General features: G+C 36.9%; 1 protein-coding gene across 5 annotated transcripts in view; it reads left to right on the top strand.

Annotated features, from left to right (window-relative positions):
* LOC5575301 (methionine-R-sulfoxide reductase B1) overlaps positions 1 to 26045 on the top strand; it is a 40468-nt gene extending 14423 nt beyond the window's left edge. For 3 of the 5 annotated variants that reach the window (XM_021853858.1, XM_021853860.1, XM_021853857.1), the window contains 2 exons: positions 21115 to 21414; positions 25349 to 26045. In XM_021853858.1, the coding sequence (XP_021709550.1) occupies positions 21115 to 21414; positions 25349 to 25503 (455 nt within the window). In that variant the 3' untranslated portion in view covers positions 25504 to 26045. Of the gene's footprint in view, positions 1 to 3678; positions 3939 to 21114; positions 21415 to 25315 lie in introns of those variants that run through there. The other 2 variants (XM_021853859.1, XM_021853856.1) reach the window with 2 other exon arrangements.
* The last annotated feature ends 1500 nt before the right edge of the window (positions 26046 to 27545 follow it).

Genomic DNA, 27545 nt, shown 5'->3' with positions numbered 1-27545 from the left:
AAAATACTGCTCCTGCACGGCTTCGAAGGTCTCCTCGAACTGCCGTTCCCGCTACTCTCGCTCTGCCCGGGTATTCTCGGCGATCTTCTCCCCAGCGCCGTCCTCGTCCTCGTACGCCAGCTCGATCTTCCGCCGAACGCTGTAGAACCGCTTGATGGCCTCCTCTAGGGTCTCTAAGCGAACGTCGATTTGGGGTTCGTGCCTTCCCTTCTGGAATTTTTCGACGAACCGGGCGATCCCAGCGATGATCCCCATCAGCTGCTTCTCTTGCTTCTTCAGCTCCTTGAACTCTTCAGGCTTCACCATCTTCACAGAATTCTTCTGTAACCCACAACTTCACAATACTGCTGGGAAATAGTCACTTTTGCCGGTTGGCAATTCACAGTTCACAGCACAAGTCCAGGTGCAATTTCGCACACCGAGAGTGTCACTTATCACTGGCCAGCAGTACTGTGAAAAGAGTTTTTGATCACTGCACTTCACTATTCTTCACTGTATTCGCCATGCGCCGCACGACCGCAGACACTGCTACTGGGATTGATCACTCAACGGACGCGCGCGACCGACCGAAAGCCAGCGAATTGACAAGCGACAGAAGGAATCGATGACAATGACAGCAATTTCGGAACCAGAGAAAAGGCCAAGCACTAGTTCCAAGGGCAATCCAACCCAACCAAGCCACAAACCCAGAAATTAAAACGCTCAAGCGAATTTCAATTTTTATTGAATTTTCTACTCATCTACTCAAACCCTCATGCAACCCAACCACCCCAAAAACCATGCAAGTACTTCCCTGACGGCAATCGGGATGATTCCGTAGCTTTCTCCTCGCCGCCGGCCTGCACCGATGACTCGCCAATGATCACCGTCAACTCGTTCCGCGCTTGGTGTGTTTCCACCCGTCCGTAGGTGGCCCCGTCGATGTGTGCCGTCGGCCACTCCGCAGCAATCGATTTTTGCAATCACTTCACCAACGGCCTCTTCAAATAATCGCCGTCGGCCGAATTTCGCGAACTAATTCGCCGAACAGCAGCCCAACTTGAACGCACTACCGGGGGGATTACTGTACTCCACCGTCGAGGAGATCGAACAACGGCGATACAATGCCGACGATATCACACACGCGGCAATCTTTTGCTCTATCTCTGCTGCTTTGTTGGATAGGCTGGCCGTTTAGGCGGCGAGGTTTGCACACAATTCACTATCTTTCTTCTATCCAAACACAGGGAACGCGTAGCCGTTTCGACGGCGCGAGTTTGAAATTGGTACACAACACAACAACAGTAGCAGAATGGTTCTTCTCTTCGCGATAGGAGCGTGATTTCGGTTGCACTTTTTATTGCCAATCAAAGGCTTTCACGGCGGGCTCAGATTTATTGCGGATTAACCGCCACTTGCACTGACTACGATACTAAGTCCCACCGGTCGAATCCGGTTCGAAGGACCATATGTTTTGGCGCGAACCTTGGGAGTGGACTGTATAGATGGGTCCGCCCAAAACATATGGTCCTTCGAACCGGATTGATGCACTTGAAAGTTCCGTTCAGTTCACGAACAGTGTTCTTACAAACGAAATAAAAGTATCATTGGCAAATACAATTCATTTGATTAAATCTTAATCTTTGGTATTGTTAACACCTTCATATTGGAATATTGGATATTGAAATAGCTCCATACTTTAAAAAAATGATTAGAAGTGTAAATAGTTAGCAAATCAAATACACTTCCAAATTTGTCATTTGTTTGCTTTAGCCGTGCAAAATTAGAGTACTTCATGAATTTGGAATTATTTTGTAAAACCTGGTAATATCAGGGAATTTCGTTACGGTATACGAGTAGACACCCTAGCCTGATATACGAATGTGAAAATGGCAACTTTAGCAAAGTAAGCTCTCAGTAAATTACTGTGGAAGTGCTCACCGCTGAGAGACAGGCAAGCAGGCTTTGTCCCAGTGGGACATAATGCCAAGAAGTAGCTGGAAAAGTATCAGCATTAGGGTTTATATAGAAAAAAAAAATCAACTTGTAAAAATCTGGTTTTACACCCAACATTTGTTGAGCTTGAAGTTTGTATAAAGCTGTATGTAATCGACCAAATATATGGGAAAACGGTTCGACTAATTACATGTTCGACCATAACTGGCGCTGTAGTCAATGAGTATGTTGCTTTTTGTGATTAGAAGATTTTTGACTGCATTGCAACGAACCGGAAGTCTTTCCGATTCTACCCGTATCACCCCGGCGTAAACCGAAATCGGCATAAATTTATGTTGGAAATAGTTTAAAAACAATCAGTTATTTGAAAAATGTTATTCTACAAATTTGTGTGTCTAATAATTCAATTTTTCAGAAGGGCGTTTTGTTCTAAGTGTTTCCATTTAAAAATTATTTCAAATCCAAAATCTTATTTTTTCTTGACAAAATTGCGAATTTGAGATATTTTAAAAGTTTGTTTCTGAAAAACATGGATTACTAGTTAAGTAAATTTAAAGTTTTTTCAAGCTGTGGTGAAAATTTCAGATTAATCTAGAACTACACACTAAAATTATTTTACGGATTTTTGTGAAATCTCAACAGCTGAACTGTTCGGTAAAATAAATTAACGGAGTACGGTAATTTTCACAGTATTCGGTAAAAAATCATCGGAATCCGTAAAATTCCGACAAATTTACGGTGTTTTATTTCACCGTACTGTTCAGCTGTTGAGATTACGGTGAAATTCACCGTAGAAGCCGAGTTTTGAGCTCAAATTTTAACTGTAGCTTCTCAGGGACCAAGTGAACAAATTTTGGGGGTGTAATCTAAGGTCTATGTAGTTTTATCATTATAGGGCATCCTAATTAGCATACTACAATTATTTTGAATCAATGTTAATCATGAGGACTGAATCTCGTTAAATGCGAACTGCAAAGTGTTTTAGCATTGCTGAGATTTTTTGAGGATTTTGCCCTCTAATAGACTCACACCTAAATAATTTTGTCACACCAAAATGTTCTCCCATCATGTTTGCCATATATTGGATGGTGTCGTAGCTAACAAAACCAACAAGTAACGCACATGTAACGCATTATGTTGGATTGTACATTGAATGGAAGGTGCGTGCTTCTATGAAAGTGCAATATAAATTGCTGACGTGTGAGTGTTTATTTTTCTACGCTGAAAATGTGCACGAGAATCTATTCCTTAACTAAACAAACAATACCTTACGAGAAAAAAATGTACAAAATAGCAACCAACCGGACCAAAATACATTCATTACCTTGTTCTGGTTTACCCATATGTGGTTACCCTATCGAAACCTTCGGCAGATAAAACTTTGAGTAGATATGTATCTACATAAACGTGAAGTGGAATAGCTAACAGAACACTACATGATGGCCCGTTGCGAAAAGTTGACATAAAATAATGTGGTGCCTTTCTATAACAAAATAATCAACACATTTACCAATTTGGAATTGTGATTGAACTCGTCGCAAGTAAGTTTATACACGAAAAAATTCACAATAAAGCATCACAACAGGCTGACCATTAAGCGGCATGCCTCTCTGGGTCATCTCAATATTTGGCCTTGCAATGAACCATCGTCGCCAGATAGGGTATGTACATGTGCTCTCCAACCAATCAGCTTCAGAGCGGCTCTCGCGCTCTTACTGCTCATCGTATGGTCATCGCTACTGGTTAGTTTTCATGTGGTCAGTACTTCATCGGAACCCAACGCGCGAGCAATGGTTCACTAGCTGTATATATCAGGTAGCCGGTTCCGTGCCCTATTAGAAATACGATTGGTTGCGTTTAGCGTCTCGCGAATTTCACGATCAAGTGTGTTTTTTTTCCTTCAACGGGACGCGCGAGATTTAAGAAGGAATCTAAAAATACCTCGCCAGAGGAAATCACAGTAGCAGAAGCGAAAAGCTGTATTACGAAGCGTGGGATTTAGTGTAAGTTTGACGAACGGGATGTCGTAAATCGTCAGCGTGAGAATAAACAACTGAATGTTGTTGGTGTTGAAAACATATCCTAATTTAGTATAGCGTCTTGGATCGAAGGATATCCGCTACGACAGGCAAGTGGCACAACACGGTCAATTTTTAATACGGTAAAACGGGGTAACTTTGACAGTTTTTTCAAAGAAATGCTGACCATATCTGCATTAGACTGATGTAAATTTTGAAGTCTTCTCCCCTATGCTTGAACGGTGTCAATTATGTCAATTATGTCATTCTCTCAAAATTTGATGTGATTCGGAAGAAATTTAGTTGTGCACATGCCATTTTAAGATTGTATAGAAATTACTATGGAAAAGGCAAACCTTTTGTGTTCAGTCCTATAACTGCTCTTCATGAAAATCTATGGAAAAGTAAACAAATTCATCTCATGTCAAATTTTCCCAGCTACAACTTTGCCGACGACTACATTTTGATGAGACGTAAGGATTATTTGTTATGATTGATAACAAAGTCTAACTCATGCTGAGATGATCATTCAATTATTTTCAGAGCAACACTGCTTTTTTTGCTTCAGAACATAGTAGTCTGGATTACTTTGATTTATTCTCCCGCCATGAGCACCACTGTTGCCTGCCGAACAGTTGATGAAGCATGTAAAATGCGAATCTACTTTATTATGATGAATAACAATTTATCCTGACGCCCAATCAAAATGTGGTCTTCGGCAAAGTTGTATAACAATTTATTTTGAATGTACCTATAGTTTTGCATATAAACGAAAGTCAGTTTTTGGAATAATTTTAATAATGAGTACGTAATTACATGAAAACTTACAACCAAACTATTGATTGACATCATTGCAGTTTGGAACAGGATTGGAGAACATTAATAGAAAACATGGATTAGATGGATCGAAAAAGTTGAAATATAGCGTGACATAATTTGTGTAACATTCCTTATACCAAACAGCTCGAAGATTTACTATCATGGCAGAAACCATAATAAGCCTATAGGTATATTAAGAAGAAGGAAGATATTGATTAATTCATATATCAATAATCGTTTATGGATTTAAACTGGATATATTTCGAATACAATTAAAAAGGTCACGTAAAGTAAATAGGTCGTTGCATATCTTTAGGTGTATGACGTCATATAAAAAAAAAACTTAGTTTACAAAAATGGCCTTGTAAAAATTCTATTCGCTAAGAGATTTGAGAGGGAATTCAAGTTTAACTATGACTAGAAATCAAGAATATGGGGAGAATATTTTATAAATTCATAGCATAGTGATCGCAAAACGAATTGTTTGTAAGCGAATAAGGTTTCCAATTTTCCAGAGATTTGTAGCGGGAAATAAAAATGTTATTTCTCGGCTATTTCCGGGAAATTCTCAAAAACGAGAAAATGCAGAAAATTCGATGCATTTTTTCGAAATTTTTCACATTTCGTGTAAATTATATTGTAAACCCGTAAATTACTATTTTTTTTCTACGTGATTTTTTGTTTCTAAAAAAAACGCTTGGCTTCGTTTCGAAATAAAATTGATTGAAAACGAAAAAGTTTAAAAATTCATCAAAAGTCCATGCTATAAAATAAGGAGTGATGCTCATTCTCGACAAGTGTTATAATAATTGGAATCATGTTTGCCAATATTGAATTAATTTCATCAAGAATTAGAATAAGAACCAAATAGAGTCTAACAACAAATAAACACTGACTCCTGCAAGGAACCCTTCAGAAATTTATCTTAAAATTTCTTCAGCAATATCTCCAGATATTTATCCTGAAATTCTTTCAGTGATTCGTCAAGGGATTCTTACAAAATTTTGCGCTAGAAAATCCTCCAGCAATCCAACGCTGATACTTCCAATAATTTCCTCAGGAATTCCATAAGACATTCTCCCAGTGACTTGTCTACAAATTTCTCCATTTGCTGCTTTAATATATCCTCCAAATATGATTGAAGGATTTTTTCCTGAAAATACATAAAGTTCTGTATAGAGCTGATGAAACTTGTTAAATCTTGTAAGATTTCTTCGCAGAGTTCCTGTGGCGATGGTGTCAGTAATTCTTCCAACCATTTTTATAGGATTTTCTTTGTAAATTCCTTCATGTATTCTTTCAGGATTCATTTCACGAATAGTTTCTGTTGAGATAACTGTATCGTAGCTATGAGTAGGCCAATAAGACCAGTTGTCGGTCAGTTCAATGTAATAAAGACAAACATAAATACAAAAACTAGTAAATGTTACAGAAATTGATCCTGGAAATCCTCCGATTTTTCTACATACATTCCTTCAAGTATCCCGCCCGAGATTATTCAGTAATTTTTCTAGAGAATTCTGCAGGGTATTATCTATGGCTTCGTTATGATAATTATTCTAACTCTTTTACTGGAGAATCACCATAGACATTCTCAATGGCCTAGAAAACGATATTTGCAGAAGATCTCTCCTGTTCAGCAAGTATTTAATCAGTGATTATTTTAAGGTTTCCTTTGAAAACCCTCTGAACCGGATCCCGGATCTCTAAAAAATTCTGATCAATACATGGGATAATCACTGGAAAACATTAAAAAAAAAAACTGGGTAAACTCTTTAGTGAGTTTCAAGAAGAATCTGTCAAGAAGTTCCTGATGAGAGAATCTCTGGAGCAACACTAGAAGGTACAGTACTGGACAGAATAAAGTACGCCTTGGCCGTTTTCCCATACAAAATGGTCAAGTTTGGAGATCTGAATCTCAGCTTTTAGTGTTCCGATTGATCTGAAATTTTCACCACAGCCTAGATATAACATAGATTTTACTCAATTAAAATATCACTGTATTTGAAACACAATCTTTTAAATTATTGAAAATCTCTCAATTGGCAAAAAATTACAAAAATTTAATTTTGAAAATATTTTGAAAACAATCAGTTTTACCGAAAAATGATGTTCTGCAAATCAAATTGTACATTTTTGCAGAAGGGCATATTGCTCTAAATATTTTCATTTAAAAATTATTTTTACTTTAAAATTTTGTCATTTTTATCAAAATTTGAGATTTGCGATAACTTACAAGTTCGTTAATGAAAAACTATGAATTTCTAGCCTAGCAAATTTGAGGTTACTTTCAAGCTGCGGTGAAAATTTCAGGTCAATCGGACAACTAGAAACCGAGATATAAGACTCCAAACTTGATCATTTTGTATGGAAAAAACGGCCAATGCGTACTTTATTCTGTCCAGTACTGTACCCTTAGATAAATTTCTGAGTATGTGGAAGAATCACTGGATTATCTTCTGAAGGAATGTTCAGTGTAATATTTACATGAGGATGAAAATAATCCGAAGCCACACTTCGAATTTTCAAAATTACAAATGTAGAGAATCAGGTATTCCTTCATAGTGAAAACTTGACCAATCTCGCGTAACTTTTCAAAAAGACCTACGTAACAATGAGAGATTCCCTTCTCTCTCTCTCTCTCTCTCTCTCTCTCTCTCTCTCTCTCTCTCTCTCTCTCTCTCTCTCTCTCTCTCTCTCTCTCTCTCTCTCTCTCTCTCTCTCTCTCTCTCTCTCTCTCTCTCTCTCTCTCTCCTCTCTCTCTCTCTCTCTCTCTCTCTCTCTCTCTCTCTCTCTCTCTCTCTCTCTCTCTCTCTCTCTCTCTCTCTCTCTCTCTCTCTCTCTCTCTCTCTCTCTCTCTCTCTCTCTCTCTCTCTCTCTCTCTCTCTCTCTCTCTCTCTCTCTCTCTCTCTCTCTCTCTCTCTCTCTCTCTCTCTCTCTCTCTCTCTCTCTCTCTCTCTCTCTCTCTCTCTCTCTCTCTCTCTTCTCTCTCTCTCTCTCTCTCTCTCTCTCTCTCTCTCTCTCTCTCTCTCTCTCTCTCTCTCTCTCTCTCTCTCTCTCTCTCTCTCTCTCTCTCTCTCTCTCTCCTCTCTCTCTCTCTCTCTCTCTCTCTCTCTCTCTCTCTCTCTCTTCTCTCTCTCTCTCTCTCTCTCGTCTCTCTCTCTCTCTCTCTCTCTCTCTCTCTCTCTCTCTCTCTCTCTCTCTCTCTCTCTCTCTCTCTTCTCCTCTCTCTCTCTCTTCTCTCTCTCTCTCTCTCTCTCTCTCTCTCTCTCTCTCTCTCTCTCTCTCTCTCTCTCTCTCTTTCGATATAAACAGTGCAATATAAAGACAATGTCCTTGGCACGCGTTTCATACAAAAAAATAGAACATAAGAGGTTAAAGCGGCTCAGTTATTGATTGAAGAGAAAGTAAATAAAGAGAGCTTCTCAATGTTAGAAAGGACCTTTTTGAAAAGTTACGCAAGCGAATAATGAAAAATGCATGGAGTTATAATTGAAGTGATATAAGGAATCTTTAAAAAAAATCTTAGAGATAAACTCTGGGAGATGTCAGGCCGGAGTCTGTGAGGAATGCTTATAAAAAATATAAGTATTTTTAGTTCATGTTTAGTCTCTAAAGTCTACAAAGTCTATATTTTTAGACACTTAGTCGATACCAGCCCTGCATGAAGCTTCAAAACTATACTGGTTATTTTGGTATTAGTTTTGCTTAACTAACAGATTTTTTTTATATAATTTAATAAAATGTGCAACACGCACTATTAAAGATCAAAGGTACTTCTTTTTACGGTACGACATTCGAGCTCCTTTTACGGATTTGGAAGGTAGGTATCTGCCCTGAGCGCTGCGGTAGACGACAGTGCGTTAATTGGATTATATCTGTGGTGGATAATGTTGGATCCGTGTTGTGTTCGCCCGTAAAAAGACAATCATTGAAATAACGAAAAACTGTCGAAATCTATCTATCCGTTTGCAGTCGAGAAAGTGAAAGAAGTCGCGTGTTTCGCATATATTACTTCACTCTGGCTGGAGTTGCGGTCGGTTGCTGAAGAAGACATGTACCTACATATGTAGGGGAACTGGAACCTACAGAGCCGTTCATAGTAGTGTACCTGCTGCATATGTGAAGCGAAGTGGGCCATTCGTGTTGCTAAATTTAAAACAATCTGAAAATTTGGCGTTACGTTTTCGTTTGCATTTTGCGTGCGTCTGTATGGTTCCGGTGGGATGGCTGTTTGAAGTAGGTAGCTATTTGCACACGCGCCGCTGATTGTGATCCCAAAGGTCAACAGCAAGAAAACAGATCAATGATGGAGCTGCATTGCATATCCGATGATGGTTTGATGAGCGTATATATTTTCAGGAAATTTTTGTAGTTTTGTCAATATTAGATCCATTATGAAGATTATTAAGAATTAACCATAGACTAAGTTTTAATCTCTTTTACAAATCTACCCAAATTGTTAATATCCCAAAACCGGGGGTGACCTATTTTGCATAAGGACGTTTGCATAATGGACGTTCCATTTAAAACAGTTTCATGAAAGATCAGGTAGCATTCCGAAGAAGGCCTATAATACTCATGATGCCAAACGTCTTTATGCGAAATGGGTCGGTCTAGTACACGACACTGAAGACGGCCTTACAGTTGAGGTCGAAATACGCGTATTTGTCAAAGGATACAAACTCTAGTGGAATTAAATGGTATAGTACTAAATTCGGGTTTTCATCTTCTTACAGGTATTCCACTAAACAGCTCGAAGATTTATTATCATAATGAAGCAATTTTAAAGTTTTAATCCAGTTACAGATTGTTTACAATTAAAAAAGGGTTTATCGAGGTAAAATGGATATTAGTGACTGACAATTACGAAGATATTTTTGACTATTGTCAATGATAAATAATGTAATTTTCTATTTAGGAGACATTAGCTAGTAACGTTTAAGAGGTGTAAATCAAATATTACCAGCGAAGCAGAACGAATATAATACGATGTTTTCAGTCATATGTGATAAAACAAACTACAAACTGACGCTTTTCTTCTCGGTATGAACGTATTAAGTCTTGTATCATCAGAGAAGAAAGTACACTTTAAGATCAGCGGAACGCGGAACTGATAATGACCTCCACGTGTCGTATACCTGATAGAGGCGAGGCACCTCCGTATAGCTTCTTCCAGCAATTGTCCAATGTACATTGTAGCGATCTACAAACAAACCTATCCTAGACCCACAAACGTATCCATTATTGGTTTCAAAAGTGCAGCTGGCCGTTAAATAGATCCAATTGTTATGCATTACCCGTCACGCCGAGTCAGCATACCTACTACAGTATCGGTCAACACATTTGAAACTTGTTTGATTTTCCATACAAAACGATCAATTTTGCTAGGTTAGATTTCAGTTATTTATGAATAAATTTGAATAAAATTTACATAGCACGTCATCCATAACTTGAATTTCAACATATGTTTATGAGCAGGGTTCTGAATTTTCGTATCAATGATGCGAAATCTACGATTTTTCGCACGTAAGGAGAATGCTTTTTTCGCTTCCTCGCGTGAACATCTTTTATCGCTCACACTAATTTTCCTGGAGCTACGATGGAGGATAACCGAAAATCACTCCACTCTGTGGAATAATTTGTTTTTCACTCCATCATATTTTCGCTCACCAACTGCTCCCGAGAATTATCACTATGTGGATAAACAAAAACTAGTGCCGGCGACGGGATTCGAACCTAGAACATTGCTAAAAACAACCGCGATGCGTGCACGCTAACCATACTACCACACCAACTTAACGAAAGGAGTGGTTAATTTGGTGCATAAAAGCAATTGCTGCTCGTGGCGATGGATACAGGAAAAATTCTCCATGGATCGGAGAAAGAGAAAACAAACTTCTCACAGCTGCGGAAATGTGCAATTATCTATTTTCGCTTTGTTTTGTGGACGGATAAAATCGCAAGGCAGCTGATCGTTGAAAATTGCTGTGAGGGATAAATCCATTATCGTGACCGTGAGAGTGAGCGAGAATTCGGAAGCCTGTTTATGAGTGATTTTTCTAATCCTGAGTTCGAAAGTAGTCTAACACTAACTACGATGGAAGCCTCTAAAGTGGGTCGTTTAGTATGAGAAATCTAAAAAGATGTGTATTGTATTGTCCGATACTGTACAGAATCAGTCAAGAGTGAATCACCACTGCAAGGTGTGTGGGCCCTCAATTGGAACATCAATCAATTATGCTGGATGGACCCCGGGTAATTCATCTTTCAGACATTAACTTCTGAGTGAATAGCCATCAGCCACATGCCAACAAGTGGCACGGTCGATCGCTTATGAGCTTGCACTGGTCTTTTTGCGCGCACGATAGGTGCATTTTAACCCTTTCGAGTCCAATAATTGCTGCATTAAAACGTGCCACTGCTTTCGGTTTTGATGTGCTGCAAATTGTTTCTTTCGTTAGATGTTCATGATAGCTAATAGTTTTTTGAATAATTTATCTTGATTTGGTTATCTTTAATGGTTTTCTCTGAAGATTATTTCAAGCGGGACTTGATGTCGGATTCCGAGCAATGAATGGAAATTAATTTCAATGTTGTGTTTATCACTAAATATGGTAATACGTAATACCTGATCGAGTTAACTTTAATCAGAACAAAATTTAAAATAAATATTTTTGTATGAACGTAACAAATTAATAACAATCCTTAATCGCACTATACCAAATCAAAAACTTAGTTGGTTATATGATATTTTCCTTACAAACATCAAAATTAGTAATCTGATTATTATTTGTTGTAGAGGACACAAAAAAGTGACATTAATATTAGTAATCATTTTGATGTTTAAATTACGAAACGAGTTCATAACGTTGACTAATGACGACTAACGTTGAGTCATTTTTGTGATTGAGTCTGTTTTAGGCAATAGAATCATAATTCTGTACAAACATTTGAAAAGGGCCTAAGACCTCAAGACCTCTTGTGCCTTTTGTCAGCCCTGTTGAGCCCTTTTTAGCCCGCCCACGGAAACTAACACTACTATCGGGAAGATTAGTATTAGCTCTTCCTGATAGTGCTGTTAGTGATCGAGTTGAATTGGGCTCAACAAAGCCATTGCAACAGCGTCTTACAAACCAATGTCGATGTGCCCATTTCTAATGTTTGCCCAGAATTTATCTTTCTATGTAATTTTGAATAGCTGTTAAAGAGGGCGATACCAGGTCCGTCACACTCGGGCTCAGATTGGGTACCACTTCTAGTACTGCATTTCGTCCCTCGGTAGTACAAATGGTACCCAAGTTTGACAGATCGCAGTACACTTTTCACGGCATTCTAGATTACCTTATGAGCCATAAAATTTTGGGCAACTGCAAGGGACATGGAGGTCTTTAATTTGTCTTTGGCGATACCCCATTACTGGACACCTAAACCACTAAATTCTAAAAATTAAAAAAATATTAGTTTCATGCGAAATCTATATAAATAAAAATGGAATGGTGGTGGACGGACCAAGTGTAGTGGTTAGAACACACGCCTCTCACGCTGAGGACTTGGGATCGAATCTCATCCCCGAGATAGTCACTAAAAATTTCAGTGACGACTTCCTTCGGAAGGGAAGTAAAGCCGTTGGTCCCGAGATGAACTAGCCCAGGGCTAAAAATCTCGTTAATAAAAAATGGAATGGTGTTTGTATGTCACGAAATGGCTTACGAACAGGTCAACGGATTTGAATGATTATTTCTCCGTTTTGTACGTCAAGGGTTCTGACGTGTTGTTGTGTATAAAAATCCCAGGATTTTCACCGGGAATGTTGGAAAAACGAGAGTGAACGGAACTTTCATTTTGTTTAGGACGATCCATAGCGTTTTTCAACAGCCTACTTGATGGCAAGACGAAGTTTGCCGGGACCACTAGTAATAAATATTATCGTTTTTGTAGCGTGTGAAATATTAAGTTGAAAATATAAATGTATGTTTTTACATTACTTTCCGATGATTTATGTTAGTTAAAAAAATATCAATCTGAAAAGATTGCCTTTAATACCGGATACAATCTGTAAAGTCTCAAATTTTGTAAATTATCCAACATTGGATATGTTCACTCCATTAATAGTGTTTCATTATCAATTCATAGCATTTGCAACATTTACGTTGTAATTGTTCCAGATGTTCATTCTTTGTATTCTTATTGCATAAATATTTGATACCATGACCAACCAAATCCATAAAACATGTATTGTTTTTGGAATATTGTCGCAAAAATTAAAAAAAAAATAACTGCTTCCAATCAAACTGATCGAAACTGCGGGACAGTAGATTCAAGACCAAAAATCGAATATGGTGGAAACCCGTCTATATACAGAGAGTTGCGCGAAGAGAATGGTTGTTCTTCTTCGTCTTCGAAAAAAGCTCCTACCTGTTTTGCTCGTTTTGCTGGTTTGCTCGAGTTTGACAGTTCGATAGGTAGATTTGGTTTCGCTCGTTACGCAACTCTCCATTCATAGACTCTTGTGCATACTAAATTTATGCTTTCAAATCATTGTATTCGTTCATGCTTGCGCGATCCTTGTTTCATTCAAAATGATTATTAAGTGAATTCGAATTTTACATACATTTTTTTTAAACACCATCACTTTCTTCCAAAAGGCCTGCATATTTCAAGAATGTGTTATTTTACGCAAAGATTGCTCTGCATAAAAGCTTTTTTTTCTTCTTATACATCTTGGTAAGACCATGATTTCTACATTTTTCGACAATGTCCGGTATTGGGTGCTGTCCGGTACTGGAACTTCCTCCCTATAACATTTCGCTTTTAAAAATATATGGAAATATTGATATTTTTGTATCACACAAATGGATTAGTCTCAATTGGTGTAATTCTCAATGTCACTAATAACAAACTGCCCCAGATCTATTATAGTAAAATATAATGTTAAGATCGAAAACAAACAATATTTTCTATTGTTTTTTTTTTTTTTTTTGTTGCCAATTTTCACTCCATATGTCGATATGAACATTATCAAAGGTTACTGACCAAATTTAAGTTATTCAGAACAATTTGGAAAGCCATAATGAAAGTTTGTGTGTTTATTATTTTCCTAGTACGACGTAATTTTCAATCTAGTGTTCATTAAATTAATGTTCTTTGTCTCGATCTCTCCCTATATCGATGGTTCCTTCGACATCGAGATGTGGAGAGGCGACTGTATTACAATCAGAGCCGTAGCAGCATTGCCTCATGGTGCCCTTGACGAACCTTCATTGAAGCTGCCCCTGGACAAAACTTATTTTCGTTTTTGATTTTACTGAACCAATTTATGTAAAAACAAAAAAAAAATCGAAACAGATTTTTTGTATTCCAATGCTTTAAAAATTCATCACATAAATCCTCCAAAATATCATGATAAAGTTTAGGAATTTTATTTAAAAAAATATAATACATCTAACTGTTGGTGAAAGTTATGTAATATTGATTAATTTGACTTTAATAACGAGATTTTTAGCCCTGGGCTAGTTCTTCTCGGGACCAACGGCTTTACTTCCCTTCCGAAGGAAGTCGTCACTATAACTTTTTACGTCATAAGTGACTATGTCGGGGATGGGATTCGATCCCAGGTCCTCGGCGTGAAGGTTATGTAATAGGCTAAAATGTCTTGTTCAGAAAAAAAGATCTGAGCATTTTTGAATATTATCAAAAAGATTTATTTTTGAAGACTTTTATGAAACAAAACGCGTTTTCTGGAAGATCAGCAAGTATTATAATGTATCCCTAAGGAAATTCTCCAAGGCATTGTTCAAATATTTACTTTTACGGAATTTTGTGGGACCGTTAGGTCAATGTTCTAACATAAATTACCAGTTGATCCTTTCAATACCCCTTTTTCCAATAATCAAAATTTGTTGAACAATTTCGCAAAAAAAAAACATCTAATCAGAATACAAGTAACTTCATTGCAGTATTCGAAAAAAATCAAGAAAAAAAAAATTAATTTTATTGTTTATAATTATTTCAGAGAGGACGAAAGAGATATTTGTTAATACACAATTAGTTAATACACAGTCTCATTCCAAAATTATGGTTAAGTCAAAACATTGTCAGTCAGTGTAAAAACATTTTTTCAAAATAGTTTAAGAAAATAAGTTTTACAAAATTATTTGAGAATCCTGATCAGAGTTCTGTGAGAATTGTATCAAGTGAGAATTGTAATTCCATCATTGGCTAATTGAATTTGAAAGTTCTGTGTAGGACTGTATGAATATGCCAAGCATAATTTGCAAATTTCCTGCTCAGGATTATTTCTAGTTTTCTAGCGTTAGCGTAGTTACGGTATACTTCGTAGATTGGATACTAACAACATTCATGTTTCTCTTTGATAATCTCATTCTGACTGCTTTCAGAAACAAGGCCGGGGAATAAACCTTGATCCAATCTTGAACAGGAATACCAAAAGCATGAATATTGCATTCCCGGCCACGCCCATCTCTGCCGTAACTTGGGATGGGGGAAGGAAATGTTGATGTAGCACTTACTTAATGAGAGGCCACCGACTCAGCGACGCCCTCATAAGTGCTACGGAGTTGGGGACTGGCAATAGACCGAGGACAATTGTTGTTTAAGTTTTTTAAGTTTAATCTTTTGAATGCCGACAGTCAAAACAGAAGATATTTGTTTTATTTGTTGTATACAATATTTCGTTTCGAATAGTACTATGAATCGGTTTTGTTAATGAAGAGTAAACTCTAAAAATCTACTTAGTAATAATTTAAAAGCAGATCAGACCCCTCCAGGGTTATCGAAACAAAAAAAAAAGGACGAAATAATCATTAAAGTGCGCGAATCAAAAAATTTCTGCTCTGCGATTTTTATGCTCATCGGATTTTTCCAAAACAAAGTATAAGAAAAAAAAATCAAATTTGCCCTACACGTGAAAAAAAACTGTAGCAAATTCGAAACGTATTTTTCTTCCAAACGCGGTCTACTCGTTTTTGCGTGATCCCGAACCGACGATAGCTAAATTTACAAACAAAACAAACGAATCGCTACCGTAGCAGTTTTTACGATTTAACTATCTTTGGAACAACATTTAGAGAATATTATGGAACAAACTGAATACTGAATATCCCCAAATCGGGTATCTGCACTTTATTTTAGCGTTACGTAATAAATGGATGCTGCCTGATACACACTTAGAAAATTTCACCGACTCCGGTAATTTTTTTACCGAAATATAAACCGCTGAGCGCTCAGTAATCCTTTCGGTAAAGTTAAGAATCACCGAACAATCAGTAATTCAAACCAAAACACAGCTGTCAAAATATTACAAACTGTTCGTTAATGGTTACCGAGCAAATCGTAAGATTATTACCGAACGCATTGTTTTTATCAGCAGACAGCCAATATTCCATTCCGGATGATTGAAAAACATAAAAATAATGAAATTTATTTTGATAATCGATAAATTTATTTCGGATTCTGTTCTCTATACAAAAAAATATTGAACTGTCTAGACATTTGGAATGCATTTCCACAGCTACAGTGTTCTGAAGCACAATAATGATCAAGGAATCACTTAATTTTCCGGAACATCCTTATACGTGACGTTGTAAATCGGAACGAGATTTGGCTCTTGTATCCTATAACGAAAACATTTTGCATTGAAAATAAGCTCTTCAATAAAAATCCACTGGTCATACTTACGGATAAGTACCAGACGCACATCTTGCTGCAACAGTTTTTTCGAAAACAGTATCCACGTTCGAAAACACAGAATTTAAAAAAAACATCGGAGACGATCCAAAGCGTCGATTTGCACTTCAAAACAAATATGGCGGCATGTCTGCTGATCTCAAAAATCCCAAATTACCAGAGTCTCTCTAATAAAGAAAATTCATTCATTCATTCATTCCAAATTACCATTTGTTCAGTAAACCATTGTGACACTATGTACCGAAGTACGGTTAAATGTTACAGTCTACGGTTAATCTATACTATGTACTGGTTTTTCGGTAAATGAAACGACGATGTCAGTAAAAAAAGATGAATATATTTTCTATCTCCTTATTTTTTCAAGTTTTTTCGGTAATTTTAGTTTGCAATACCGAAACTTCAGTAAACTATTTATTTACAGTTCGTTTTCGGTAATATTATTTACCGAACAACGAAAACAAATCTTAGTGTGTATGCTTTTAAAACTCCTTGTTATAGTGGCCACACTTGAAATTTGCCTACCTCCAGGGGCACAGAAGCACAAAACCCTTGTCACCCGACCTGACCCAGTGATTCACCGCAATAAGTCCGGCCACAGGAACATTCCCGAGATTCTTTAACCACTTTTAGAAACTAGATATGTGTACGAGTATACTGCCAAAAAAATAATTGAAATCCGTTGAGTATTCGCTGAGCGGTGAGAGTTTTAGTAATTTTTCTTTCACTCAGGCCTATACGGGTGAAAACCTTGCTCTAGTTACCAAGATTCACCATGATCATTATAACCCTTATTTATCACACTAATCTTCCGAATTCGCACTAAAAATGATGTTTCGGCTGAATGCTTCATGTAAACTCATGCAAGCGAAAAAAGCGTGCTGTCACTAAAAACACATGGACCAATGCACGAGTTCATTATTTGAAGTTTGAGCGGAGCCGTGTTATATATGTCACCATGGCAACGAGTGAATACGGCACCGCTCAAACGTCAAATTAGTGAACTTGTGCATGGATCAATGCACGAGTTCTCTTATTTGACGTTTGAGCGGTGTCGAATTCACTTGTTGCCATGGTCACGTAAATAACATGGCACCGCTCAAACGTCAGATAGTGAGCTCGTGCATCGGTTCATTGGTCCATTCACTCGCGAGTGATGCCTAGTAGGTTCCTGCTCAGAATTATTTCTAGTTTTCTGTCACATTTACACCGAGGCTCATGCGAAAATCCTGTCCTGGGTACAGTTTACAAGAAAATTCTGTCTGTTATTCTGTGTAATCCTGATAAAAGTCCTGTAATAATCCTGCCCTAGATTTTGTGAGAATCCTATTCGTGGTCAGGAAAATATGTCAGAGTACTGTTCAAGGGTTTATATCAACTATATCCATTTTACTGTTAGATTCCTGCTCAGAATTCTGTTATAATCGTTTTCTGAATTATTGTTGAATTATTACTCAGGGTTCTATGAAAAGATTTATCGGGATTTTGGTGGAATGTATCCGGGAACTGATTAAGTTGTGTTTGACTAATTTGATTGTTAGGTAGAAACTTTTCTTCAAATGTAATTGATAAAAACAGCTTTCCTAATTTAAAAAAAAGCGTTGGAGAGATGTAATTCTCGTTTAAAATAAACTAATTTCAAAAATGTTTGTTGATTTTTCTTATCAAATCGATCAATTTTAAATAGGTTTAAATATAACGGCTATTGCAATTTTAAAGAAAACGAACTCGTATTAAATTAGTCATAATCAAATAAAAAAAAACTTAGGAGAGTTAAAAACAATATGAAGAATCACTAATTTCAAATTTTAAATAAAAAGTAAAGCGAAGAACAATATATTAAAAATGCAATAAACTTATAATTTGTTATCTTTTCTAGTTAATTAGACAGTCGTTTGGAAAAAAATCTAGCGCAGCCACCGAGAACTGTTTTTACTTATCAATGCTATGCATAATTACAGTGCTGTTCTAAATAATAGAAGCGCATGTCGATTTTCATTCAAAATGCCTGACTTTGGTATGTTCAAGTTATGTTTTTTTCGAGCAAACGAGCTGACACTTTCTCCACAGAACTACAAAAATACGTTCAATTTTGAAATCACAAAATTTCAATATTTTCTTTGTCCCTGCCGGAAAGTGAGAAAATAGGTGAAATTGTTCGACAAATAGTAGTTTCAAGAAGTAGAATTTCTTCTGCTTCACATTGAGTTTTTGATTTTTATTCTATCTACATACCATTTGAACAACATCCACCTAATTATCAAAAGTACACTCAAACATTTTTTTTTAATATTTGTAAATGACAAATTTTAAAATGAAAAACTGCTATTATTTCCAAAAAAAAAATCATCTACTGTCTCACTTTTCGGCAGTGGTTCAGAAAAAAAAAAATATTTTGTGATTACCAAATTGAACATATTTGTAGTTCTGTGGAGTTTCAGCTCGATTACTCGAAAGGAAACACAACTATAGCCTGCCAATGCTGGGTATTTTGTATGAAAATCAACATGCGCTGCTATTATTCAGAACAGCACTGTTCATGAAACAATGTTTAGTAATTGTTTAATGCTAAGGACTGTTTATTTTATAAAGTGGACACTTTGGACATGCAATATCTTTTTAATTTATCAATGAAATCGAAATCGGTTTTCTGTACATCGTTCGATTAATATTGTACAATGTTGTGGTAATAAAATAGTTACCAAAATAATATGATTTCACACTAATAAGGCACAACGTTTAGAACGGTCGATTTTTGGAGGTTATCAAAATCAAGGATTATTAAAAATCGGCAGGAAAATTCGACAATTTATATTTTTTATTTTCAAAAAATGGTTCTACTTAGAAAGCATCATCAATTAGAAGCTTGCTAAAAAATATCAAGTTATTTTTGGAGAAGCAATTTTGCAGATATCATAAAATCATTTTTTATCAATTTTTTAAAGAAAAATATCTTAAATTTAAATGGAACTGATATGAGTAGAATTTTAAGGTTTAAAGTACGTCCAGACGGAAGTAATAATATAGTATTTATAATAAAAATAACTTACGCCTTCATAGAGTTGCTGATTTAGTCCCCACGTCATATTTTAAGCACAATAGAAAAACAAATAATTTATTTTCAGAAGACCACTCAAAGCACAATGACAATCATCAAGATTGGGAACACTGCTTGAATTAAATCAAATTTATTTTGCATGTATTATTTTCAGAATGTGTCATTCTTAGACTACCTATCAAAATATTTTGAAAAAAAACGCTTACAGTTTGCTCTAGATCGATAAACATGCGTATAAAATTTTAAAAGTATGGGATTTTTCAATAAAACGACCATAAAGAGTAAATTTGGTACCCAAGAATGCGGTTAAAACTCAAGATTTTGCTTTTTTTTATACATATATAGTTTCTTTAGTAATCTAAACCAGTTTTGAACACGCTTATTACTTTACTTTTTTGCTGGTAGTAAAAAGATGGTGTATCAGCAAATTTGACCATAAGGAATAGATCACTAAAGTGACTCAGCGTCAGGAACTGATGGAATATTATTGATGTTTTTAAAAGCTCTACCTTAAGTTGAATAGTAAAGGATACCAACATACAATTTGTTCATTAAATTTAGGATTTTTTTAATGCGAAAAATAATGCTTAAACTTGACGAACAGTTTTTCTTAGGAGTTTTTGCAAAAACTATTTAGTTCTTCAACCGAAAGCATTTTGTAAGTTTCTGTATTTTCATAACATTGTAGAATAATAGTTAAACGATACACAGAAAACCGTTTACGATTTCATCAATAAATAAAAAAGATATAGCATAAACAAGGTGTCCACTTTATAAAATGAACAGTCCTTAACTTCAATATATACTCTCAGTCATCTTCAATTTACTATCCCGGCAATCTTCTGAGATAGCACAAATTGGTAACAGCGATTAAGGAGGTATTTCAATTGTATACAGTTATGTCTACGAATATAATGTAAAACTGTGATAAGGAACCTGCTTCTTCCAAAGTTTCTACTAGTGCGTACCTCTTTAGGCGCCCCTTGAGAGCTGTCGCTCTTGGTGGGGTCAACCTTTTTTTGCATCTTTTTTATGCCAAGAGCATAGATATTGTGTTCAGAGGGCATACACTCTCTAAAAAAGCACATTGTAGAAAAAGCACAAGCGTAATATGGAATATTACTTGTAGTGTCCATTTGATGCACTCGAATCAGTTTCATCGTATAGCGAAGTAGTGTTCAATTCTAATATTTAATACATAGTTAGCCAACTGCTCATGATTCATGATTCGATTAAAAAATCAAAATTGAAAAATCGTTATTAAAATATGTTACGGAAAACTTAATGATTACGATTTGATAAAATTTAGAAATAAAAATCTATACGAAATGTGATCTTGCATTAGCTCTATAATGTCTGTATATTTATGGTACGTAGGATTGCGTGACTTTTGATATTCATCTGAAATACTAGGTTATTGGGCGCCAATATTTTTAAAAGTTATTACTGTACATAACAAATTATATTTTCATTTGTAAATAATCTTTTTTATATCACGCGCTACTGAAGAAAGCAAAATGTATGAAACTCCCTAGAGATCATATAGAACTTGAAAATTCTCTCTTTTCTCCGTTGCAGATAGTAAGAAGCCTTCTGGTGCCGAACCCCCCAGCGGCACCATGAGCGTGGAGAACAAGGCCGAACTGGTGGCTAAGCTGACTCCACTGCAGTACCACGTGACCCAGGAGGCCGGCACCGAGCGCCCCTTCACCGGCAAGTACAACAAATTCTACGAAAAGGGAACTTACATCTGTGTGGTGTGCAGCCAGGAGCTGTTCAGCTCGGACACGAAATACGACTCCGGATGCGGTTGGCCGGCGTTCAACGATGTGCTCGACAAGGGCAAGGTGACGCTTCACGCCGACGCGAGCCTAGCCGGTAAGGAATGGTTTTCTAGTCTGAATCGATTTTGGTGTGTGTTTCGAGTGATAGCGTCGAGGTTTGTTTCTAGCATTGCAAGAAATATTTTCGTAAACCAACTCAGTTGCTGCTTGGGAATGAATGGATGCGTTTGATTTGCTCGCTGTTTGCATGAATCTTATTTTAAGGTTATCCAAAAACACGACTCTGTGACTAATCAAAGTTATACTTTTGGTTGAAATGACTATAACATTTACTATCATCATATCGTCCACATCATAATTATCTTAATTTATATACAGGTTTCTAAAGAATTCGGTTATTGAAGGACTTATGGTCTGGGATCGATTCACGGTCGGTCCAGGATCTTTTCGTAATGGAAATTTCATATAAACTTTAATTGGGTCCTGAAATTTTTAATAAAATCTTGTTTTTATTTAACAACACGTAGAGCATGTTACTTCAACTACTTTAGTAATTTTTCCCACTCAAATAACGGCTATATCATAAGTAGATGAAAAAACCGAATTTAGTACTATACCATTTAATTCTACTAGAGTTTGTATCCTTTGACAGATACGCGTATTTCGACCTCAACTGTAAGGCCGTCTTTAGTGTCGTGTACTAGACTCGACTAGTCGATTTAAACTTAAACAAATACCTATCGAGGTCTGTGTTCAGAATTTTTATAGAGGTCAATGGGCGACCTCTGGCAATATTTATTTGCAAAAGTAAGTTTGCCCATACGAGTCTAGTACACGACACTGAAGACGGCCTTACAGTTGAGGTCGAAATACGCGTATCTGTCAAAGGATACAAACTCTAGTAGAATTAAATGGTATAGTACTGAATTCGGTTTTTTCATCTACTTATAGGTATTTTACTAAACAGCTCGAAGATTTATTATCATCATGGCTATATCATGTTTAAACTTCAATTTAAAAATTGGGTCCATTAATGAACCTTGACACTTGTGATCATGTTTGACGCTTGCTTAGTCGACAAAAACACCACAGGGGTTTTAGTTTTAACACTGGGGTTGTTCCTATCTGACATTTTGGAAGGGACACGGAAAACAAAATACACCTAAAATTTGAGTTTGAGCCAAGGGGTGTGACAAAATCTAAAACAAACATAAAAAAAGGTTTTTTGAGTTAAACCAACGGGAAACATTAGAAAATTGAGAAAACATGTGTTTTTGGCCTAAACTTAAGCGTTTGGCACTAAAACCGAGACAGGACTTTAGAACCCTATTTGAAAAATGGGTCCATATATGAACCTTGACATTTTTGATCATGTTTGACGTTCACTTAGTCGACAGAAACGCCACAGGGATTATAGTTTTGACACTGGGGTTCCTATCTGACATTTCGTAAAGGACACGGAAAACAAAACACACCCAAAATTTGAGTTTAAGGCTCACAAACCCATCATTCAATTATCAGTAATCATTGAAATTCAAAAACCAGTTTTTTCGCTCAAATTTGAAACAATCCTCATGAAAATTTATCATTGCATTACCGATTGCAAGTGGAATGCAATGATAGATTTTCATGAACATTGCTTCGATTTTGAGCGCAAAAACTGGTTTTAAAATTTGTAAAACGATGATGGTTATTTTCCTCTTAAACTAAGAGGTGTGACCAAATCTAAAAAAAAAAACGTGAAAAATACTTAAACCAACGAAAAAATAAAATTAAAGATTGAGTGAACATGTGTTTCTGGCCTAACCTTAATCATTTGGTACTAAAATTGGAACAGGGCTTTGGGACCCTATTGGTCGCAGCTCCGGTGCGTTCGGGGGGTTTAATTTGACCTCCTTAGCCTTGTACCACTCCAAAACTTCTTTCGAGTAATGGCACGAGGCCAAATCCGGCCAGAAAATCGTAGGACCTTAGAAGAGGAAGTAGACGCTTTTGGAGACATTCCTTTAGGTACACCTGCCCATTGACCGTTCCAGTTGTCACGAATGGAATGCTCCGCTTTCCACTCGCAAATTGCTTGTCAAATCATTTTTTTTTGACAAACTTTGACATCTTCTTCTCTCTAACGTGCTCAGGGACATCGAATTTATGATGAGCAGTGAAAAGCTGGAGCCGTGGAGGCTGTCGGAAGTCTGCTTTTACATACGTCTCATCATCCATAACGAGGCAATGTGGTTTCGTCAACATCTGGGTGTACCTGCCATGCACGTGTTTTACCAACCGTATTCTGCCGTTCATCGCGTTTAGGCCCCTTTTGGACTTTGTACGTGTGTAGTGCTTCAAGTTTTTCAATCTCGAACTGAACTATTGGGGTTCCTCTTGAATGCTTGAACTACCCGTTTGTGATTCTTAACACTATACGAAGATTCATTTTTGCCTTTTTTTCTTGCCGGTAGATGGTACCGATTTAAAACACGAGATACTGTAGAATTTACCATTCTCAGCTTTCTGCTGATGGCACGATGGGGTAGATCCAGATTTTCGAGGTACGTGCGCAAAATTTATTTGCGCCGCTACTGTTCTTTAGACTCCATCTTCACAACGATTGCACATCTGCTAGTGAAATTTACAAAGCGTAAACAAATACACATTGAACAAATTACAACAAAATTTCAATAGAAAATACTGAACGGGTAAAAAATTACAGCCTTTTCAAAGTGGTGCAATTTGATTCCGTACACCCTCTAAGCACTCGCGGTTGAAATTTTCTTCACTTTTCTTTGCTTAAAATAATATTTTCGGACTGTTAGCTCACAGTTGAGCTATCTGTACATCTATGATGTATTTTTTTTTGTTTAGCTTAATAATTAAGATTGAATTCATTTATCATTGTATCTAGTACATGGCTGAAACTAAGAATTTGTGCCATTTCTTTATTCAATCCAACTTCTCATGAAATAATTAGTTTTTGCCATTTCTAGAACTATTCCAAATTTGTGAGGAAGAATATTTAGACAAACAACATAATTTAAACTTTTTACCGCTAGATGGAATTTCCAACGTCTAAAAATAATCCTCCCAGACGACCATTGCGCCAAACGAGGTATTCGTATCATTTCCCCGTCGTACTTTATCAGTTGTCGCTACTACCTAGTTCCATTTTCTTGTCATCAAAAGAAGTCATCACGCCTGCGACACAACGGATCATACTGTCTGTTACTGAACTAATCTGTGACCACATCTATCTGCTATTCACCTTGTTTCTATTTCAGCTAGTCATTATTTCACCGTTTCACGACATACGCTTAGAAGGACGACGTTTGCTTATCAGTTTCGCGCATTCATTGTAAATATATGGTAGCTTTCGATTCAATATGCTTTATCACCGCTCTTCAAGACGCACTTCATCGTGCACTCCATGACACATATTTTCTCATCTGCTAATGTTTATTGGTTTGGAATTGTGTTCATCATTTTAAGTGAGTTTAAATAGCTTATTTTTTCTTGAAGTTTCAACGTTTTGATATTTGTTTGCATATTGATTTGGGGAAACATAAGTTTCCTCGTAAAATAGTACCGGTGTTGGTTCTAATAAAGTGTTGTTTCTCTTTTTCTTTCTTTCTTCTCTTCTTCCTCACATGCAAAATTGAATATCAATCAAATAAATTGCTCTCAATTGAAATGTCGTTGCGAATTGTAACTATTAACTGGAACCTCGTCGTGATCGTGGGAACCAATTCCCTTTGGTGGGCGCATCTTTGAATATCGGCTGAATTTTGATTATAATTTTTCATTTCATACTAATTGGAATTTAATATCTTGCTTTTTTATCATCTCAACATTTGTTCCGTTCCCCATACAATCATTGTATTGGCATACTCGAAATTTCGAAACTACCCCAAAACGTGGACACATACAACTTTTCGGTTTTGAAATTTTTGCTCCGAAATCTTTCCCCATTTCCCAAATAATATGCTTAACACACTCACACTAAGGTGGCAATCTCCTATTGTTAATCACACAACCAGGCCGCATGCGGACCGAGGTCAGGTGCTCTAAATGTGGCGCCCACATGGGCCACGTGTTCGAAGATGGACCGGCGCCGACTCGCAAACGGTATTGTATAAATTCGGCATCGATAGAGTTCATGCCTGCTGGATCGGAACGCAAAGATCAGCCATAATCTAGCTAGACGAGGCGTCGTAGGGCACAGAACTGAGGTAAGAACCGGTGGACATATTTAGGAGGTATTCGCGTTTCGATGATAGATGGAAGCTATAAGGTTCGAAAACTCGTAAAATCACCCAGAGTTTCAAAAGGAAGGTTTAGTGATAGCACAACCTTTCCACTTTTCACTGCAAACAGATTGCAAGCGATAGACACACACTGGTGTTGTCGTACTCTTACGTTATTTGTTCTTTAGTTTCTGTTGGATTTCTTAAGTGACTGTAACTTATTCTTTAGTGACTCAAATCAGATAACTTAACGTGCTGTAAATTTACCTCGTTCCTCAATGTACTTTTTACCACACACACACAAACACTCTTTCTATACGATATTTAAAGACTAATCGTAGATATTTTTGCAGCATTGTAAAAATTTACTCGATAAACTAAAAACAAAACATACCGTCAAAAGCAGCAAGCAATAATTAAATATTCTGCTACTTAGGAAGATTGTCTAACAAATTTTATGAAAACATAAAGATATGAAGCCAAATACTAATTTGACACAAATATTTTGTACTAGTTATAGAAAGATTGAGAACACTCCATTTCCTTCCACTATTTTCATTACTTTTATATCCATCAATACCTAGAAAAAAAAACTTTGTAAAGGGCATCTTCAGTAGTTTACAAATCATATGGCGAGTTACAAAAAAATATGTAACTCGCCATACAATTTGTATACGCCATGCTGTTGTATTGAACCAACAACACAGGTAGGTTATCCGTCCCACATCCCGCAGGCTATTGACTGATATCGCTACCAACTCAACTGCTCTTTTCTATTCAAGTCTGAGTATACATATTTACAATTTAATTCGCTCTACAAGTTTTTGCCCACAGACATCTTCATTGCAATACTCCTCCTCATACTTTCGAACCGCACCGAGCTCATTCTGTCCTCTAAGCTCCTTCTGGCACCAAACTCCTTCAAACTACCTTCTCGTCTAGACTGCACCTCTGCGTCCAGGTTTAACCCCCTCGTCGAGATTCTGCCTCCTCGTCCAGGATCTGCTTCCTCGTTGTCCCTCATCGAAATGGCCTCAGCATATTATCAAGGCGTAGCTGGACCCATAATCTACTAAAATACACACAAGCAGGCTATCCGTTTGAACACTGCACACGGAGAAAAAGGAACACCCATATTTGAGTATGTTTTAGCTTACTTTTGAGTTATTTTTCTCTCCCTATTTCATTTGCTCTTTCTATTGTTGTAAGGGAGCAAAGAGCAAAACAACTTATGTCGTTTTCGTTTTTAGGAACTGGGTCGGTGATCAACACATAAACAAACCAATGTCAAATAAATTGTAGTTCGGTCAAACCTGAATCGGGTTGGGTTTGAAACTGTGTTCAGAACGGTTTGCGCCAGTTCCAACCTAGGTTCAAAAACGAATTCGACATTCGAAACTTAGAACTTCACCTTACTGGCAATGAAACGAATCAGTATCGGTCGGCTGATAACTCCTCGACTCATTAGACGGATAGAACTCTGGCTCGAGCTCTAAAACCCAAATCCAGGCGGATATGATAAGGTAGAAATAAGAATCGGAATATACATTCTAATGTCGAATTCGTTTTTGAACCTACCCCATTAAACATTTGACAGTTCAACAGCCGATTAAATTGGTTGAAAAATCGGTCGATTGTTGCACCGACGCTTATGGAAGTTTAACACAGCGATCAACTGACTAATCGCTAGATTAAATCGGGTGACCGAGGAAATCTGATGTTTAGTAGGTCAACTTGCTTGGATTTTACTTAAAATACCGATTTATCCACCTATTTAGTAGGATTGCGTCGGCCCACCCTAGTAAATCGGGTGATATTCGGTTGATCCCTGTGTTAATCTTCCATAAGCGTCGGTGCAACAATCGACCGATTTTTCAACCAATTTAGTCGGCTGTTGAACTGTCAAATGTTTAATGGGGTAGGGGTAGAACTAGTGATCCTTTATAGAGAGATAAGCGGAAGTAAAATGGAATGATTTGGCAACAGACCA

The sequence above is a fragment of the Aedes aegypti genome, chromosome 3 (assembly GCF_002204515.2).
Source record: "Aedes aegypti strain LVP_AGWG chromosome 3, AaegL5.0 Primary Assembly, whole genome shotgun sequence".
Lineage (NCBI taxonomy): Eukaryota > Metazoa > Arthropoda > Insecta > Diptera > Culicidae > Aedes > Aedes aegypti.
Note: the sequence above shows the minus strand (reverse complement) of the source record. Positions and strands in the feature narration are given on the sequence as shown.